Genomic DNA, 20,967 nt, shown 5'->3' with positions numbered 1-20,967 from the left:
AACCATTGAAAGACGTGAGGGCTCAGCAGGTAAAGAATCCACCTGCAATTCCGGAGACACAGGAGATGTGGGTTCAATCCCTGGGTCAGGGAGTTCTGGAGGAGGAAATGGTAACCCACTCTAGTATCCTTATCAAAAAAATCCCATGGACAGAGGAGTCAAAGAGTCAGACATGACTAAGCACATGAAACTAAATATTACTGAAACGTTCAAAATGTGCATGGACTCCTTCTTTAGTCCCTTTTCCACCTATAAAGCATTTAAGTCTAAATCAAATTTTATGCTGTGCAACACTGCCACTCACAAGTATTTAATATTTCTACCAGCCTGTTTCTTTCTCGTGGAAGTTTCCCAAGCTGTACCAGCTGCTTTTCTGCAATTCGAGGAACAACTGAAGATGAAGACCAAAAAAAAAAAAGAAAAGGCTTGTTTAAGATGCACATAGTTCTATCCCAATAGTAAGAATTTTATAAACCAGGAGGACAGGTCTTTGACTTCAGAAGTGAGGAAGTAGAGTAAAACAAAGAAATTCAATTTTCAAAGGTAACTGTTTTAAAGCAAACTGGTCAAACCAGTGGTGGCACCTCACGGGCTCTCCTGGACCACTGTTTTCTAGCTAGGAGAGAGGGGACATTATAATGAAATAGGTTAAACAACACTACCTGTGTCATGGGGCTTTGCAGATTGAATGCGTTTAACACAATGAAGATAGACCCAGTGCCTGATAGACTTAAGAACTCAATAAATGTTGGATATTAGTATGAAAGATACTGCAATATAACTACCAGAAACTTAGCTGCTAAAAACATTAATTGGTTGCACATTTCAAGAAGCCTCATGGGTTAACGAAAGGATTGAGCTGAAGAAGAGGACTTGAGAGCTGTGAAACAGTATCTGGAACAGGTCACCTCTCAAAAGGAAAAAATTAATTAAAACTAGTAAATGTAGGCTTTGTGGTCTAATAATAGGCTTGTTTCTCTTTTTGTTTTGTCCCTTTTCAATACTCAAGTCTACACTCACGGGAAAACCTAACCAAGTATAGGTTCTAAATGCCTGCAGGAATTATACGAACTACAGCTGTACTTGTCTCAGCTAACACTCTTAAAACAGGGTTGTCACAGATAACTTAGCTCTGAAACTTTCCTACTTCGTGTTAATATGCTTGAACTCGTAGAACTAACTGTGAGGCCCTTGGAGTAGTGGTGTCCATCCATTCCTCCTCCTTTTTACAGGAACTTGTCAGTCATCCATATCTTACCAACAGTGGGCATCTGATCCAAGCTGGGCCATCAGTCCAGCTGGAAATTTATCTTTGCACAAAAATTAGTCTCTCTCTAGGTAAATGAACCTAAAGCTTAGGAGCTTTGTAATGAGTCCCTTCCATCTGCAAACAGCCAATGAGCCAAGGGAGCTACCCAGTGGCTTTCTAGGTCCCAGTTCTAGAACCTGCTGCTTGCCTCAGCCCTTAGGTACCGTGAGCCTCTCCTTTGTCCTTGTAATCAACACAACTTTTCTATTTAAAGTAGCTTACTTCGGTTGCTATTATTTCTAGACTAACTACACGTAACAAATACACCTAGACATAGAAGAAACTATTTCCTGTGACCTCCTCCCTTTCTCTGTACCTCACCACTAGTGCTGTATCATTATCTCTTGCATTGTTGATTGCAGTAGCCTCCTAGCTTGTTCCAGGTAAAATCCTACAATGAACAAATACTGGTTACTGTTAGTTGGAGTTTATAAGTAATCAAATTATTTACCTTCAAGATTATGATTACAGGGTGGCAGCAAGACAACTCACAACAGCTTCCTGAAGGAACCTTCATGTTGGTCAGAGCAGCCTGCAAGTATCATGTACCTTTGTAAGCCCACAGGTAGTGATGCTGAGTAAGGCTCTGAGGCTAGGAGAGTCAATTCTTCTTCTTTTTTTTTTTTTACTTTGGGTTAATTTTGGCTGCACCGGGTCTTTGTTGTGGCATGCAGGCTTTCTCTAGATGTGGCATGGGTGGGTTTCTCATTGCAGTGCACAGGCTTAGTTGCCCTGTGGCATGTGGGATCTTAGACCAGGGATTGAACCCATGTCCCCTGCACTGGGAGGCAGATTCTTAATCACTGGACCACCAGATAAGTCCCAGAAGTAATTGTTTATTAACATAAGATCAAGTCACTAGCCCTTGTAGGCTGGAAGAAGCCCAGTGTGGTTGACTTACTATTAAGCAGCCAATTAGTATCCTAGATAAACAGTGCCACTTTGGAAGCTTTGTGTTGGACTCTGTCAGTATTTACTTGAAGATTCAGAGACAGCAGTAGCTAAATCAGCCTTGCTAAGTGGGAGTCCATGATTTGGGTCTTTTCATATCCTACATCTTTGCCAATGTACCTATTCAATTCACATGCTTATCGTGCTAATGCTGAGATGGTCAGTATGTGGCTAACGTCAACCAGCCATGTCATTCTGTCTATTTGGATGTTAAGTGTCTCTGCCAAAGTGAATTCTTTTTCATGGGCATTGACATACGAAGCAAAGATCTTCATACTCTTTCTTCCCTCTTCCATATCCATCTGTATACTTCTGCCCCAGATCTTGCTGCAGCCAATCATCTAGTCTTTTTCCTTTTAACACACTGACCAACTGGCCAAGCCATTTGCCACTGCCCATGAATTAATATATATTCTCATTTTGAACCACTCCTCCTTCCACACAAGATGGATGGATGATCACATGTTAATATCTATCTGCCCATTAAGAAGATTTTCCTTGCAATTGCCTTTCAAAGTTACCCCTCAGAATGGCCATAATTGACTCATAAGCCAAATGGGCTTTTCCCACTTGCTTCAGCAGGAGCCACCCCTGTACTCCACTATGGCCACAGATATGAGCTGAGTGAAGAACACTGGTGTAACTGCAGTAGGGAACAGGAGCTTCTGGGTTACCTCTGCACACATTTTGCTTGTGTCCTCCGATTCTGCTTAAGCTTGATCCCAGGTGTAATCTTTCTGTCTTATGATGTCTTGGTGTTAGGCTCATCTGACTTTATGACTTGGTACATTTGACAGAATCCAGTCAGTGGTGGACAGTTCCAGATGCATAGTCATTTAGTGTCTCCTGGTCAAGTTTTCCGTGTCCATCATGGCCTAGTAGCACACCAGAAGCTGTTTTCAAAAGACTTAAAATTCTCTGCTACAGCTAGCATATCCTTGCTCAAGATATTCAATAGCTTGCATTTGATTCTCCCACTGGGTCTTGCCATAAACATCCCACTGCTTCTTTTCCTGCAACTGTCACCTCCACCACCAAGGGATCTGCAAGATCATATGATTCCAAACCTTAAAGTTGTCACCTGGCTATTGTCCAGAGCAGTATTACTAGGCATCAAATGTGCTGTCAGAGAGGCTTACCAAGGATTGTCTTCCTTTGAGAAAGGGGATGCAAGATGCAGTGATTTGTTTTTTCCATCTTAGGGGATTATGTCAGCATCCCCCTGACCACTAGACCTCTGAATCTTCAGAGAGTTTATTTCCCATCCTCTGGATTGCATGCAGCTTACCAAGACCTTCAGGGTACTAATCACTTCTTGTTCTGTCTGATCAGAGTGATGTCATGTAATGTAATTCTGAGGCAAAACTATAAATGTATGTTCCTGTCCTTTCTATGTGAACTACTTCTGATTCTTTAACATTTTTAATTGATATGATTAACATATTAGTTTTTAGATGTACAATGTAATGATTCAATCTATGTATATATTGCCAAATGATCACCACAGTAAGTCAATATCCATCACATTTAGTTACAAAATATTTTCCTTGAGAACTAATTGATTCTCTTTCCTGACTGGAATACAAAAAGACACATTTGTCAAATCAATGGCCACATACTATGTACTGAGACCTTATTAATCTGATCTATGGTTTTTCTAGTAGTCATGTATGGATGTGAGAGTTGGACTGTGAAGAAGGCTGAGAGCCGAAGAATTGATGCTTTTGAACTGTGGTGTTGGAGAAGACTTTTGAGAGTCCCTTGGACTGCAAGGAGATCCAACCAGTCCATTCTAAAAGACATCAGTCCTGGGTGTTCTTTGGAAGGAATGATGCTAAAGCTGAAACTCCAGTACTTTGGTCACCTCATGCGAAGAGTTGACTCATTGGAAAAGACTCTGATGCTGGGAGAGATTGGGGGCAGGAGGAGAAGGGGATGACAGAGGATGAGATGGCTGGATGGCATCACCGACTCGATGGACGTGAGTTTGAGTGAACTCTGGGAGTTGGTGATGGACAGGGAGGCCTAGCGTGCTGCAATTCATGGGGTCACAAAGAGTCGGACACGACTGAGTGACTGAACTGAACTGAACAAAGATACAACAGCTATAATTGGGTCTACTATTCAGTTGAGCTTGCAGTAATGTACCACCATTCTCCAGGATCCATGAATTTCTGCAGGGACCAAACTGGCGAATTAAAAAGAGCTTAAACAAGGACCACTACCTCTGGTGACATCTCCACCATTTCCTCATAAGATGCAGTGTTAATAGTGTTATTAACTTATTAACTTGGCTAAATTGGGAGCCATTTCACTTTCCCATTTCTGGACTTTCAATTTTATTCCACTGACTGAGAGGTCTATCCTGCCAGTATCACACTCTTTATTATAGCTTTGTAGGTTTTGAAATATGGGCAGGTAAGTACTCCAACTTTATTATTCTTTTTCAAGATTGTTTTGACTACTGAGTCCTTTATACATCCAGATGAATTTTAGGGTTAGTCTGTTCATTTTTGCAGAATAGTCAGCTAGGACTTTGATACTATGTTGAATCCATAGATCAGTTTGGAGGATATTGCTATCCTACCAATATTAAATCTTCCAATCCATGAACATGGGATGACTTTCCACGTGTGTAGGTCTTCTTTAGTTTCTATCAGCGATTTTGTAGTCTTTAGTATACAACTTTACATTTTGATTAGAATTAAGTATTCTTTTTGATGCTATTTTAAATAGAATTGGTTTTTAAATTTCATTTTTGGGAATGTTCATGGCTAATTTTAAAAATAGATTTTTTGTTGATCTTGCATTCTGCAACCGTGCTGAACTTGTTTAGTAGTTTGCATGTGTGTATCCTTTAGAATTTCACATATGCAAGTCATTTCATCTGAGACTAGAGATAGCCTTAATTTTTACTGTTCAATCTGGATAACTTACATTTTTCTTGCCTAACTGCCTTTTATTCAGTGTTGAAGTGGTGAGAACAGACTTTCTTGTCTAGTTCCCAACCACAGGGAGAAATCATCCAGTTTTTCACTATTAAGTGTGACATAAGCAGTCAATTTTTTTCATAGATGGTCTTTATCAGATTGAGCTTTCACAGTCATGTTTGAAAAGATCTGACAAGGCACAGAACTGATACCTTTTTTCTCTTCCAGCACTCTATCATTCTGTGTTCTCCTTGCTTCCATTATTTCTAATGAGAAGTTGGCTATTATCATTCTTCTCCTGTATGTAATGTGTCACTTTCCCTTGGCTATTTTAAGACTTCTGCTTTATTGAAGTTTAACAGTTTTCCCTTGATCATGCCTAAGAGTGGTTTTCTATATGTCACCCATGGTTCCTGGCATTTCCTCAGTCTGTAAATGTATGTCTTTCCAAATTTAGTGAGCTTTTGTCTCTATGTCTGCAATATTTTTTGTGTGTCCCATTCTCTTTCCTACCTGGAACGCCAAAGGACTCTAAAGCTTTCTCTCTTACTTTTTTCTTCAATCTTTTTTTCTCTTTGTTCTTCAGATTGATAATCTATTAATCAATCTTCAAGGTCACTTATTGTTTATTATACCAGCTTCAATATGTTGTTAAGGTCATTAAGTTCCCAAATTTTTCATTTCAATACTGTACTTTTCAGTTCTGGAATTTCCATTTTTTTATATAGTTTCTATTTCTCTGCTAGATTCCCTGTTTATCCACTGTGTGTATATAAACATATAATGTTTGTATGTATTTTTATATATATATAAACAATGGCTGAGTTAATGCTGTTGACTACTAGTTGTAACATCTCAGTGGAGTGAACTTGCAGTTGGTATCTATTGACTGATTTTCTTTTTCCTTAAGTGTGAGTCATATTTTTGTTTCTTCAGATTTCTAGTAGCTTTATCATTGGGATGGATTATATTCACTTACAGAGTGATTTTTATTCCAGAAGGCAGTTATCTGAGAGGGCTTAATTTCCAGTCTCTTTCCTCTTCAGTCATGGACAATGGCTATAATTTCTGCTCAACTCTTTCAGCTTCTAGCTGATGCTTTGCTTCACCAGGAACTCTGGATTTTTCTCCACATAATTTTGTTTAGCCATTAATCAAAGATTTTCACAGATTCTACATGCAGGTTTGGAGACATATCTTCTGGGGCTCTCTCGCTTCACAGATTTTTCATCTATCTTCTCTCTGGCTGCTCTGCCAACCTGGAACTGTCCTTTTACACCATAAGCCAATAGACTGTGGCTCTTTACTACTTAAGTTATTTGGAGTTATGGGGATGTCCTCAAACAAAATGTCACAAACACACAGATATCACCTATTGTACTTCATTTTTCTTTTTTCCTTTTTCAAAAGTAGTTATTTCTATCTTTGGGAGGGTTAATCTGACCATGGTAACTCCACCATTATCAGACTCATGATACTGATTTTTATGTTCATCTTGTATTCAGCAATCTTGCTAAATTCCTATTTGTTTAAATTTTTATTAATACATTCTCGGGACTTCTCTGGTGTTTCAGTGGCTAAGACTCTGTCCTCCCAATGCAGGAAGCCTGGATTCGATCCCTGGTCAGAGAACTAGATCCTACATGCTGTATTTAAGACCTGGTACAGCCAAATAAATAAATATTTTAAAAGATTTGTACATTCTCTTGTATTTTCTACATAGACTATTATATTGTCTACAAATATTTATGTTTTTCTTCCTTTGTATCCAGTTCACATAACTCATTTCTTTTCCCCTAATTATGCTAGCTATAAACTCAAGTACAATGCTGAATAAAAACAATATATAATGAGTATCCTTATCATAGTCTTGACCTTCATGGTAGTGCTTCTGAAGTACCACCATTAAATATATTTTACTGTAGGTTTGTAATAGATGATCTATTAAAGAAATCTGTAATTTCTCTTTCTGCTATTTCATTGCTGGTGTATTGAAAGGCAACAGATTTCTGTGCATTCATTTTGTATCTTGCAGCATTACCAAATTCACTGATGAGGTCCAGTAGTATTCTGGTAGCATCTTAAGGATTTTCTATGTATAATATCATGTCATCTGCAAACAGGAAACAATTCCATCTACCATAGCATCAAAAACAATAACATACCTAAGAATAAATCTATCTAAGGTGGCAAAGGGCTTCCTTGGCAACTCAGTGGTAAAGAATCCACCTGCAATGTAGGAGACACAGGTTCGAACCCTGGATTGGGAAGATCCCCTGGAGAAGGAAATGGTAATCCACTCTAGTATTCTTGCCTGGGAAATCCCATGGATAGAAGAGCCTGGCAGGCTCCTAGAAGGATCCCAGAGTCATACACGACTTAGTGACTAAGCAACAACAAGAAGTGAGGCAAAAGTCCAATACTCTGAAAACGGTAAGACACTGTAGAAAGAATCTGAAGCTGACACAGATGGGAACATAGACCATGTTCTTAGATTGGAGGGGTTAGCACTGTTAAAATGACCATATTACCCAAGGCAATCTACAGATTCAATGCAGTACCCATCCAATTCCAATGGCATTTTCCACAGAACTTTGGCACTGTTGAGCGCTCCCTCCCCTTTGAAACTCATCCTAGAATTTCCATGCCTAATCTCCTTCCTAGTTTCGACCCTCTCTCTCCAGCAATTCCTTCTCCCTTTTGTAGATTCTTCTTCCTTCAGCTTTTAAAGGCTCATGTTCTCTGTGGCTCCATTATTAAGTCTTGTCTCACTCTACAAGATCCTTCTTGGCACCATCATCCACTTCCACGACTTCAATTACCACTTTTAAAAGAACGTCTCCCAATACATAGTGCTGGGCCGGAGCTGTCCTGCTGTTTCTCTCCCTCTAGCATCAGATGTCATCACAGTGACTTCTGTCTAGTGAGTTAGGCACTCAATAAATGTGTGTTAAATTTAAAAAGTTCTCAGCTGCCTGAATAATTTGAACTATAATTCAAAGACCAGTTTCAGTGTTGGAGATTATGCACAATTTGATAAAAACTCCTAACAAGTTTCTTGAAACCAGGAAATGGTAGCACAAATGAAGTATCACCTTAGAAAAGCTGCAACCCAGGACTTCCCTAGTGGTTCAGTGGTTAAGAATCTGCATGCCAATGCAGGGGGCATGGGTTCGATCCCTGGTCTGGGAAGATTCCACATGCCACAGAGCAACTAAGCCCGTGTGCCACAACTATGGAGCCCACGCGCCTAGAGCCTGTGTTCTGCAGCAAGAGAAGCCACTGCACTGAGAAGCCTACACGCCACGATGAAGAGTAGCCCCACTTGCCACAACTAGAGAAAGAATGCTCACAGCAACGAAGACCCAGCACAGCCAAAAATAAATAAAATTTTTTAAAAAATGAAAAGCTTAAACCCACATCAATTACAGATTTTTAAAAAATTGACATGTATGCTCAAAAGTTTAAAACTACAAAATACCACATGGGTAGGAGGAAAACCAAGCTATAATTGTTCCAGACAAAAGGCTTATTCATTTTCAAAATGACTCTCTGCTGTTCCTCAATCTGGCCTCCTTTTATAGAACTGATTTGCTATAACTCTGGATCTCTGTGTTCATTTTCCTAAGACCTCTCCAGCCGTCTTTGGGTCTTACTATCCGAGTTAAAATAAAATTTTATTAATTCCAATTTATCAGCTCTCCCAACATGTGAAGCATTAAACACAATCAGGCATCAATATTTATTAACACAAGACAAAGGAAACACATTCAATGAGTTAATAGAACACTGTCCAGCCAGATGTTAAATTTAAAAATGTATATCTAGTCTAATTTCAAATAAATAAAAAAAAAAACTTTATACATAATTACACAGTACTATAATTTGAATCTGACACTGGTAAATATCTTGACAAAAAATAAACAGAACAGCATTTAGGACTAAAAAATTATTCTTATATCTTTACACTCTCTTCCTCTGGACAAATAACATGGCCCATCTACATATACCTAAACCAGAAATGTTGTATGAATGATAAAGAAAAGGCCTATTGTGTATTTGGAGTACTGCAGCTTGCTCCAAATACTCTTACATGAAAGCAGACAGCAAAAACAACTCTAAGGCATAGATCATGTTGGAGTTTGAGGGTGAGGTGATAACTCCTCATTGCTTTAGTCTAAAGATTCCTGGATATTCAAGGAAAGTTAATTTATTTGGCCAAGATATTGAGCACCATGCCTGGGGCAGAGACCTTAAGACAACAATAACAACAAAAAACCTAAGGCCTCAGGCCCTCTGTTGATTCAACAAAAGCATTAAGCAAGCATTGCCCAGGGACTAACATCAAATAGACGACCAATAGACAGGCGATGGTCCCTCCACAGCCTGAGGCAGCACAACTTCAGGAGGACCTGATACAGGGGAGACAGGGGCAGGAAGGAAATGAGCTTCACTGGTGGCTTCACTGATGCCCTTAGCATGCTGGTCATCCCCAGGGTCTCATTAATGCAGGAGATGGTATTTGTCCTGAGGTAGCCCCTCCCTGATCTACCCTCCTTACTTTGGCTGAGAGGCAAAGAGGTTCAAAAACTTTCAGATGAATAGGTTCTCTCTTATTTGAAATGAGGGTTTGCTATTCATTTAGGTCCCCCTCCCCCCGACCCAGGCATGAAAAGCTAGACAGAATGTGTCCCCAAGTTTTGGCAAGGCCTTTGGGGCCTGTCTTAAGAGCCAGTTCTACCATAAAGGTTCTGCTTTAACATGACAAGACTAAGAGCATTGTGTCATCAAGAGAGTTTTCTTACCAAGTCTGCAACAGACTAGGCATTGGATCTGCAGATGATCCCACAAACACATCTAAATTAACGACTAGACTCTCTTCCCCTTCCAGAGGAAACTTTTCCCCAAAGACACATATTAGCTTTCTTTTCCACTAGCTTATTCTGGCTTTGGGGGACAGGCAAAAGATAAAGCAGCCACAGGGCAGAAAGCAAAAAGATAACAATAAACCAGCGGCCTGAGGAACTACCAAACTAGATAATCAGCCCCTAAATAACCAGGAATTGGGCATACTATGAGATTAACGGAATATTTCATTTGAAGGAATGAGTATAGACCCTCACTGTCCAGTATGGTAGCCAATAGCCACTCGTGGCTACTGAGAACTTGAAACATGGCTAGTCTCGAATTGAGATGTGTTTAATACACACTAGATTTCAAAGATATAATATGAAAAAAAAGTTAAATCTCTCATTAATTAATAATTTTTTATATTGATCCCACATTGTAATGATAGTACTTTTGATATACTGTGCTAATAATATATTAAAATCAACTTCACCTGTTTCTTTTTACTTTTTAAAATGTGGTTACTAGAAACTTTAAAATGACAGACATAGCTCACATTTCATTTCTAGCAGACACCCTACCCTGTGCAGTAAGAATTCTGAAAGCAACCTATAGGACAGACTCTGTCTTTTATATCTTTTTCTTAGAACTTGTGGATCACGGAGATAGGAGATCCTCAGGATCCCTTGCTTTGATTAGTGACTCATTAAAAACTCTTTTTAAGAAAGTTACTTTCCAAATAAGCAGGCTGTTTTCTCTGCAGACCAAACCATTGCTAACTGGGTCTGGGACGTCTAACCCCAATACAAGTGCTTTTTCCCTGTACATCCTAGAACCTTTCCCATCGTGTATAATGGAACGTCATCCAAAATGCTGAAAAGAGATCTGGAACTGGAAAATGTCAAGGTCTTCCCTCTGTGGAGAATGAGTTTGGAGGAAAAGAGGATTATGTAAAAGGAAGTCAATAAAGTGGCTCTGAGTCATGAGCCTGTGTAAGGGCAGCCCCCAGGAGTGCTGCCGTGGCAAAGGGTCTGGTCTTTCCATTATAAACCTTATTTTCAGGGTAATTACAAGTCTTAAAAATTGTTTAAAAACATATTTAGTTTACATGATGTTACAGTGGGGTAAATAATATGTATTATTAAAATAGTCTAAATAAATATTTACACAATAGATCAGAGTGGGTCAAAGAGAACCATTCTGATTTAACAAGTTAACTCTGTTCACTTTGAGTTTTTTTTTAATTTTTAAAAATATTTCTGTAAGAAAAAAAATAATAAAATTCAACTATATTCAAATACATGAAGTATCAGACCAAAGAAAGGAAACCGAGCCAGAGGCCACACTCAGTCCCAGGCTCCATCTGCTCGGCCTGGGCACCACAGTTATTTCAGAAGGGTTTCTTGCATACATTAGACTTCCCCTATTTCAGCATAAGCCTGGCTGTTTTGGCAACCCAAATCGGTCAGTTCTGAGACGTGGAGTTGTGAGGCCTTAATGCCTTCGCGTGACTGTCGATCCCACTGCCTTCCCAGCCTACGCTCTTGTTCTTAAATCCCTGCCCTCGTGAACTGGAAGCACAGGGGATGCTCTTCAGTTCTCAGAAAAGAGAAGCTATCTGTGTAACTGCAGACACAGTATACAATGGGCCTGGAAAAGAGGAAATTCTAAATTCTTGTGTAGTCACTCTACATGTGAAAGACTGTTTCAACACTGGGGGCCAGAGTGAGTTACTGTGGTTCCTTAGAACTGGGTGGGATCTAATGAATCTTAGCTTTTCCTAACATTTGATTTTTCAACTGAGATTTTTCAGTTTGTAGAAACAGGCTGAATTCTTAAAAGCTTAAGCTGATTCTGGGAATGCAAGCCTAAAAAACAAACATAGGCAGCTTCAGTTTATAAAATATACCAGCCAACAGAGACATAGTACAATGTGCAGCAAAACCTGCAAACGATTTGCACTTTGTAGTCACCTATTCAATTACACTGCACCCAGAGAACACCGAGATTCTCTCTCAGAGCAGCAATGTTTCTACTTTAGTTGTTACAACTATACAAGCCAATTCTTATGTTTTTTAGCTGAATTATGTGTATTCCTATTTACATGTTTAAAACACTGGTCAAAATGTTTTACAGTCAAGAATTATATATATAAAGTAATTCTCATACTCAGTGGGTTATCTGATTTGCTTATGGGTCAACTGAAAGTAAGCCGAGTAGTTCCGTGTTAAACCCGCAGTGTCTAACTACGGCAAAATGGCAGATACAGTACAGAGCGGGGGGCTGCGCAACTCAAACTACCCCCTTCGTGTGAATTCATCAAACGCCCTTACAAAATTCTAAAACGGCATTAGATAAAAATACAAGTATCTACAACAGATGAAAAAAATGCAACATGCATGTAATTGCTTTAGTAACGTGCTGCTCACGCTATGTCAAAGCTCGTGACTAACAGATTGTTAACATTTTTTTCATTTGCCACCACAGAATTCCCCTCTCCTGTGTGTCCTGTGATGGCAGGATCCCACAGGATGAGATGAAGGATATAATGTCGCCATCTCAGCTTATTTCACATCAGTCGCAGGTCTCTGGCTCCCATGGTTTTGCAGGACGGTCCCTGCAATCCCAGGAGACTGGTTACATGTTGTAGGCCACATAGATGGGGTCCAGCTGGTCGGCCAGGAAGCTGTCCCGGAGGTGCATCCTCTGCTTCTCTCCTCTGGAGTTGATGGGGATGACGCCTGGGTCCACCACGACCACCACGCCCACAATGAGGTAATGCTCCTCCAGGACCACGTTTGTCACTAAAGGAACCAGATCCAGCGCCTCCTGTTCAGAGCCACACAGTTCCACGACCACCACGAGCAAGTTGGTCCACGTGAACACGGCACTGCAATTTCAGTGGTGCTCAGTTAATGTGGCATCTTTCACAGCGTCTGCCCACCACTTACCCTCACTGCCCCGAGAACTGCCTTCTCACTTGCACCCAACCAGAAGGCTCTGAGCCACATGTGTAATGAGTGGCCTTGCCCCTATGATAACAACTGATTGGTTAGACCATTTAAAATCTCTTGGGCGTCTGAAAGTGGGACTGAAAAGTTGTTAGCTGGTCGCCTGAGCTGAGGATGTGTGGACTGGAAGGTGCTGGTGTAAAAGGTGTGCAGAGACATACAGGGAATGGCTTTTCAGGGAGGAGAGAAAGAACGGAGGGGATGCCCACCGGCTCTAGAAAGCGAGGAGATGGTGGTCCCCGACGGCCTTTCCACCTGTTTCTACCTTTCTTGAGATTTCAGAGCTGTTTAGACTTCTAGGAGCCTCTGAGATAACCAATGAGGTGTGCTTTCTATGACCTCTATTTTGCTTAAAAGTTGTTTTGAAGAGAATTCTTGATATTTGCAACACAACAGCTTTGACTAAGATTGCTATCTGTAATCTAATACCAAACAGGAAGGGAGTCAGCTGGCCTCTGAGCTCAGCGCCCCACTCAAGTGTCTGTCCCGTCGCGCCATAAGGCACAAAGTCGCATTTCGTTCAGTGGGACTGCTGGGTTGGAAGGTATGAACTGACTTGTGTTGTGCAGTGTTGAGCTGCTTTAAAAATAGATTCCAATCATTAAGAAAAATGTACACAATATTTGGTTGCATCAAAAGTCAAATGCTTAAAATTAGGGGGTAACCATGGCACCCAACTTTTCTGCACTGTTCTTAAACTTCCTTGTTCAGGTCTGAGGAGAGACTGACAAAAGCAAGACAAAAATTTGGAAAGCACGAACAAACCACTAAAAGAACCGTGGCTACTTTGCATGAATTAAAAAAAAAAAACAAACCTGAGGAAGGACACACCAACTAAAATATGAATAAAAAGAAACTGGGTGGTTTCTGTGTTGTCAAGAATCCAGGACGAAAGCCAACAGTTAAAAATGACAGAATTTCAGTTTTAAGAAATTTTTAGTCAGCATGAGGTTGGATGGTTCTTTATCAGGGATAATGAAGGGGGAATTCCTGCCCAGACAGGAAACCTGGACCAGATAATGATAATAATCCTTTTCATCTGCTGACCAGTTGATAGAGTATGAAGCACACTCTCACTTGATCCTCCTGATCAGGAAAGCAGCCACCATGGCAGCGCTGGGCCTTCCAGATGGGTCTTTTGACCCAAAAGTCATGGTTCTTCCCATTAGCCCCACCAACTTTCTAGAGGTGGATGATCAGTTAGGTCGCTTCCAGTGGTAAGATCCTGTCATTAAAAGGACTCAGCCCCAGAGTGGGTGCACAGAGCCCATCTCCACAGCTTGCTCCCCTGGGGTTCCACATCTGTAGGTGTCTCTGGTACAGCTAGATGACTAAAGATCAACTTCAACTTATTGCAGCTGAGGAGAGACCTACTCTGTGCAGAGGACTTACCATTCAGCAATGCTCCTGTGGATCCGAGACACTGAGGTCTCAATGTCGATGGGGTGGTACCGCAGGCCTCGCAGCTCCAGGGTCTCGTCCAGAGCGCCCACCACATATAAGGCATCATGACGCTCTGATGGGGAGAGAAAGAGAAACTTAGTGTATCAGATGTGTGGGTGTGACATATCACTGGAGTTAAGAGCCCAGAGTTCAGACTGCCACCACATCACTTGGTGCCACTGCTCACCAGCTGTGTAACCTGGAGCGATTAAGTCTCTGATCCTGCTTCCCCTCCGTGAAACAGGGTAATAATAAATGGCTGCTATGAGGATTAAATTCACAAAAGGGAGTTAGTATTATGATGCTTGGTTCATTGTAAGTGCTGAAGAATATTTGCTGTTGTTCAGTTACTAGGTCATGTCTGACTCTTTGCAATCCCATAAACTGCAGCATGCCAGGCTTCCCTGTCCTTCACTATCTCCAGGAGTTTGCTCAAACTCCTGTCCATTGAATCAGTGATACCATCCAACCATCTCATCATCTGTCACCCCCTTCTCCTGCCTTCAATCTTTCCCAGCACCAGGGTCTTTTCTAGTGAGTCAGCTCTTCCCATCAGATAGCCAAAGTATTATAGCTTCAGCATCAGTCCTTCCAATAAATATTCAGGGTTGATTTCCTTTAGGACTGACTGGGTTGATCTCCTTGCTGTCCAAGGAACTCTCAAGAGCCTTCTCCAGCATCACAATTCGAAAGCATCAATTCTTCAGTGCTCAGTCTTCTTTATGGTCCAACTCTCACATCTGTACATGACTACTGGAAAAATCCTAGCACTGACTAGGCAGACCTTTGTCAGCGAAGTGTTATTTCTGCTTTTGAACACATTGTCTAGGTTTGTCATAGCTTTTCTTCCAAGGAGCAAGAATCTTTTAATTTCTTGGCCACAGTCACTGTCCATAGTGATTTTGAAGAATATTAGCTCTTGTTATTCTTATTACTACCATGTGCCAGGAACTGTGCCCAGTGTGGGGAGTAAAGATGACAAAATACAACACCTGCTCTAGAGATACTTGCCGTCTAGTGGGGCGAACACACACAACGGGTGTCCCGTGGGCGGACAGCAGATGGAACGTGGCAAACCCAGTAACTTGAATGTGGATGAGGGGCAAGGGGAACAGAGGACACCACCTTCCCCTCCCCCAACTGCCCCCAAGCTCAGCTCAAGGGTTCAGAGAAGGAAAAGCTAAAGCCACCTGAGCTTTTAAGGATAAACAGGAATTAGCCAGATGATGGGTGGGGAAAGAAGGAGAAGGGAGGATCTGAGATGGAAAAGAAATGAACATATGGTCATTGTTTCTAGATGTCGTTAAGGAATCCATGGAGAAACTAGTCCTGGTTATTAACAGGCTTCTGATCCAGCAGGACGTGGCAGAAATTTCACTCCTTTTTTTTTAAAGACTTTATGCACACACTGTACACACAGGCTACCTGGTTTATGTCTAAGAGAAAGAGAATGATTTAGCTAGGTCTACACAATGTTTTGGGCTTTCCAGGTGGCTCAGTAGGATAGAATTCACCTGCCAAAAAGCAGGTTTGATCCCTGGGTCAGGAAGATCCCCTGGAGAAGGCAATGGCAACTCACTCCAGTATTCTTGCCTGGGAAATCTCATGGACAGAGAAGCATGGAAGGCTACAGACCATGGGGTTGGAGTAGCAAAAAGTCAGACACGACTGAGCAATTAAACAGTAGTAACAACAGAATGATGTATTTTCAGGAATAGGAATAGTTCTGAAACATTTAGCAAAACAAAGTGCTAGAAGCTGTGGAGACAGGAGGGTAAGGAAGGCCAGTCACGTAGATGAGCTGACGATTATAGTAACAAAAACAACAGAAACACGTAGCTAATGACTAGGGAGTGCTTCCCCTGTGCCAAGTAGTGCTCCAGACACCTGAAGGCGTCATGTAATTTAATCTCACATCACGTCCACAAGACAGGAAATGTCATCACTCCCACTTCCCAGGTAGGAAACTGAGAGACTGACTGAGTGAGCGCTCAAGGCCACACAGCGAATGGCACAGACAGGCTTCAAAACCAGGACACCCAGCGAGCTGTGCTTCCCCTGCCTGCAGGACGCCTGAGCCTGCTTCCCCGTGAGACATGGAGTGACTGCAGAGCCGGCCAGCAGGGAGCAAATGAGGGGGCGAAGGAGAGATGACCTGGCTCCATCCAGCTGTTCAGTCCAGTGAGTGACGCATCCGTTCTTGACGTGTATGATGCACGCAGTGTAGAGGAGTTTTAAACGGCCATTAATGGTGGCAGGAAGGTTGAAGCCAGGCCTCTTTACCAGGTGGACAGGACTGGGGGCTGCTTACCCCAGAGCCCTGCCAAGCAGTCTTGTGAGCCGCCAAAGGGCCAGAGCGCTTAGCAGGTCAGCTCCTCTGCACTGACTCCTGCTCGCAGGGCTTAGGAACAGAGGAACTAAAGACGGGACACCTGTCTCAGGAGTCTGTTGAGGGATGCATAGCCCCACAAGGCTGCTGAGAGGCTACATCCTCCCAGGGGCATTCACCCATCACCAGGCATGTCTCTACGACTGCCCGGCCGAACTATCCTGAGGTTCAGCTATCCTGATGCTGACACAAGGCCCTGGCGTTTACTTCCTGGGTTCTCTTCATAGGACAAAGTCTTACTGCAAAGGAATATAAAGTCATGGGTGGGTTCTAGAGTTGCAGAGGGGGAATAATTCAACACATATACTCCACAATGCAAAGGCAGGCTGCAGAAGGCCAGCCTGTACTAGGGGCATTTGAAATGCACAGCAGGACAAGGGGGAGGAGCCGGTGAAGGTACCTCCAGTGGCTGCTGTGAGCTCCGTCCGGCGGACAAAACCCAGGTATCCCGTCCGAGCCCAGAGGGTCTGGGCAGCATCCCCAAAGCTGAGGCGGGTGTTGAAGTGGTCAGCTTGCAGAGTCTCACTGTCGTAGATGGTATAATAGCCGCTGGCTGTATGGGGACTGTTCACCCAAATCTGCAACAAGAAAAGGGTCACATTTGGCCAGAATCAATTCAGTTCACTTAGCACAGAATATGTTGATTTTCTTAACCTCATTTTTATAGTAACCAAAAAGTTACAACAATGAAAGCAGCTGCCAGTTACTGAATTTACCATGTGCTGAACAGTACTTTATAAACATTACCCCCATCAGTCTTAACACACACGACATGACAATGCCATCTGTACTACCGTCACTCCCATTTCACAAATGAATACTAGAGTGTGTCGCCACTCCCTTCTCCAGGGGATCTTCCCGACCCAGGCATCGAACCTGGGTCTCCTGCATTGCAGGCAGATTCTTTACCATCTGAGCCATCAGGGAAGCCCTTAAGTAATTCACCTAAGATACAGAAACTAAGAGACCCAGATCCAACCTGGAGGCTACGCTGCCTCCTTGGCTCATTTCTCAGCCTCTTTCAGAGTCTCACCAGCGCACTGAGGGATCATTTCTGTGCTTTAAAACTAAGTTAAAAAGCCCACAGGAAAACACTATAGGGTATTTGGATTTACAATGTAAACACAGCAATAGCCAGCAATAGTCATAACACGAGTGTTCGCTGTGTGACAGGCACTGTTCCATGTGTATACAGATACAGATATTAATGCATTTAACTGTCACACAATTATACTAGGTAGGTGGCATTATTATTTACAGTTGAGGAAACTAGGCCCAGAGAGCTTGAGTAACTCGTGCATTAACAAGAAGCTGGTAACCGGCAGAGCCTGGTCATCTGGCTCAGTCACCTGGAGCCCTGCTCCCGGTTAGCTGTGAGATAAGAGCAGTTTTTTTCTCAGAGATTCAGAAGGAAGAAAAATTCAGTCTTTTCAGTGATTTTATAAGGGCTTTCCAGGTGGCACTGGCAGTAAAGAACCTGCCTGCCAAAGCAGAAGACATACGAGATGCAGGTTCAATCTCTGGGTCGGGTAGCTTTCCTGGTGGAGGAAATGGCAACCCATTCGAATATTCCTGCCTGGAGAATCCCACGGAGACAGAGCCTGGCAGGCTACAGTCCATGGGTTGCAAAGAGTCAGACATGAATAAAGCGACTTAGCATGCACAATATTTTTATATTAATACAAAAATGAATATATTTTGCAATAAAATTTGTATAAATCTTATTTTTTAAAATACTTATTTTATTTGGCTGAGTCCAGTCTTAGTTGAGGCAAGTGGGATCTTTAGCTGTGGCATTCTTAGTTGCAGTATGTGGGATCTAGTCCCTGACCAGGGATCCAACCCGTACCCCCTGCACTGGGAGCAAGGAGTCTTAGCCACTGGACCACCAAGGAAGTCCCTGTATAAACTTTAAAAATTCAGTTATTTGTGGCTCCTTTTAGTTCCACTCCTTAATAGATGGGAGCACATGAGTTCATCCATTTTCCTCTTCAGCCAAGGGAATGTCAGTGGACGAATCTGGGACTAACTCTAGCTTGCGTGCCTCAATCTTCTCTCCATCCTGGTCTCTATCTCCCCTTCTGCCTCATTTCAGTTTTGAGCCTTACAGAGAAAGGTGAAAATTCTCAAACATTCACCAGGAGGGAAAAGCTAAACCCACAGCTTCCTGACTTCTAGAATGTGAGCCCTGGGGTCTTTCACTGCTGGCTTTTCCGAATCAAGGGTAGAGTTACACATACCTCTCCCAGGTGAGAGTCTCCAACGGGCCCTTTGGTCTCTGGATTAACAATAACTACTTTCACTCCAGGTAGGATCTAAGAATCAAAGAGAAAACACAAAAGTTGAGTTCCATCAGATCTCATGACCTTTAATAAATGCAGTTTCCACTTCCTCCCTCCAGTGAGGTAAGGGAGTGCACACGGGCCAGAGCTGAGCTGGTACTCACAGGATCGTCCTCAGGGGACAGAAGTATGTATAACAAGATTCTGCCTCAAAACTAAACTGGGGAACCCACCTGTCTGCCATCTCCTCAAAGGTGAGAAACCGCAGACCAGTGGTGGCTCGGCAGGCGAGGGGAGAGACGTCACGTGCCCGCATCTCCCTCGGAGGGAGAAGGAAGCAGCAGGTGCTGGCTGAGGATAGCTTGGGGCTTCTTCAGACACCCATCCTCTGTCCTAAATCTCTCTTTTCCTTGGGTTTCTAGCATCAAGAAGCTCACACATGTAAGACCTCAAGGAAGGAAGAGGAAGGCCATTCCTGCTTGTGTGGGCCAGGAACTGCTCTGAAGTCCCTCAGGTGCTCGCCGCCAGTGGAGGCAGAGGAAGAGCTGGCAAGATGGCAAGAAGGTCAACCCAACTCCACTTGGAAGAGTTTAAACAGAGGAGTGAAACAGGGATTTCCCCAAGGGGCTGAGCCACGACTGCACAGGTGAGGCTGGGCCCACTGTTTTCTTCCCTATGTTCTCCTTGGCCTTTCAGAATTAGAAGGGATGCTGAGCCATCATTACTCTCTCTTCAAAAGGATGAGAAACTTGATAGTTTATATGGATTGATCTGCTCAACGTGAGTAAACTGTTCAAAACTGCTATGGACTGAAACCTATATGTTGAAATATGACCCTAAAGTGATGGCATTAGGAGGTGGGGCCTTTGGGAGGAGGTCAGGGGTCTGCTCTCATGAATGCAATCCATACCCTTATATACAAGACTCAGAGATTTCCCTGCCCCTTCCACCATGTGAGGACACAGCAATAGGACAGCCATCTAAGAACCAGAAATCCCTCATCAGAATCCGTGGGCACCTGGATCTTGGACTTGCCAGTCTCCAGAAATGTGAGAGAGAAGTTTCTGCTGTTCATAAGCTGCCTGGTCTATGATATTCTGTTAGAGAAGCCTGAATGGACTAAGGCAATAACAAAATGTCTCCCTGAACAATTTAAAGCCTTATTCTCATCTAAGATATCACTCTCAAATATCTTTAATCTCTTCCCCATTTTGATTTCTCTTTCAACTTTAAGTATGTGTATGTCTTCCCTGGATCTTAAGCCACACCCCCCATCTGTCAGCCTATCTTTCCACTTGTAATATTCATAAAGGTAGAACTGGCTCTTAGTGCTGCTCATCTCTTCACCTTGAGTATAATGAACATTGAATTCAGTTGGTTTGTCAAATAATATGTCAGTAGGATTTAAAAATAAAAATCTATGAAAATTAAGAAAGTTCAAATCTAGTATTCTTCTTATTTATGTACCCATATGAATTTGAAAGTATTGGCTAAGTGAAAATTGTTGAATTATCTCCAGATGTCAATTCAATTCAATCTTGCCCTGGGTACTAACACATATATTATATGGCTTCAGGTTTCTTTAAAACTACTTCTCCACACAGGTGACACACACCTTCCCAATGGTTAACACAACAAATTACCTTTCCAGACTCTGAGAGGAGCAAACTCTGGGGGGCACCCCGTTCCACAAGACGAACCCTGTAAAAGAACAATATTTACTACGTATGAGCCTTAAAAAAAAATCCACCACAGCTGTACACTGTCCTCCCAAATCTCTAATCTAGTAATAGCTCTCCTCACA

General features: G+C 42.3%; 1 protein-coding gene across 1 annotated transcript in view; it reads right to left on the bottom strand.

Annotated features, from left to right (window-relative positions):
- Nucleotides 1-8,901: 8,901 nt before the first annotated feature.
- Nucleotides 8,902-20,967, bottom strand: part of DIP2B (DIP2 disco-interacting protein 2 homolog B (Drosophila)) — a 232,157-nt gene continuing 220,091 nt past the window's right edge. The window contains 5 exon segments of the mRNA XM_010857815.1: nt 8,902-12,928; nt 14,442-14,565; nt 17,282-17,459; nt 19,122-19,196; nt 20,807-20,864. Coding sequence (XP_010856117.1) covers nt 12,676-12,928; nt 14,442-14,565; nt 17,282-17,459; nt 19,122-19,196; nt 20,807-20,864 — 688 coding nt within the window. The 3' untranslated portion in view covers nt 8,902-12,675.

This window comes from Bison bison, unplaced genomic scaffold, assembly GCF_000754665.1.
Source record: "Bison bison bison isolate TAMUID 2011002044 unplaced genomic scaffold, Bison_UMD1.0 scf7180017864383, whole genome shotgun sequence".
Lineage (NCBI taxonomy): Eukaryota > Metazoa > Chordata > Mammalia > Artiodactyla > Bovidae > Bison > Bison bison.
Note: the sequence above shows the minus strand (reverse complement) of the source record. Positions and strands in the feature narration are given on the sequence as shown.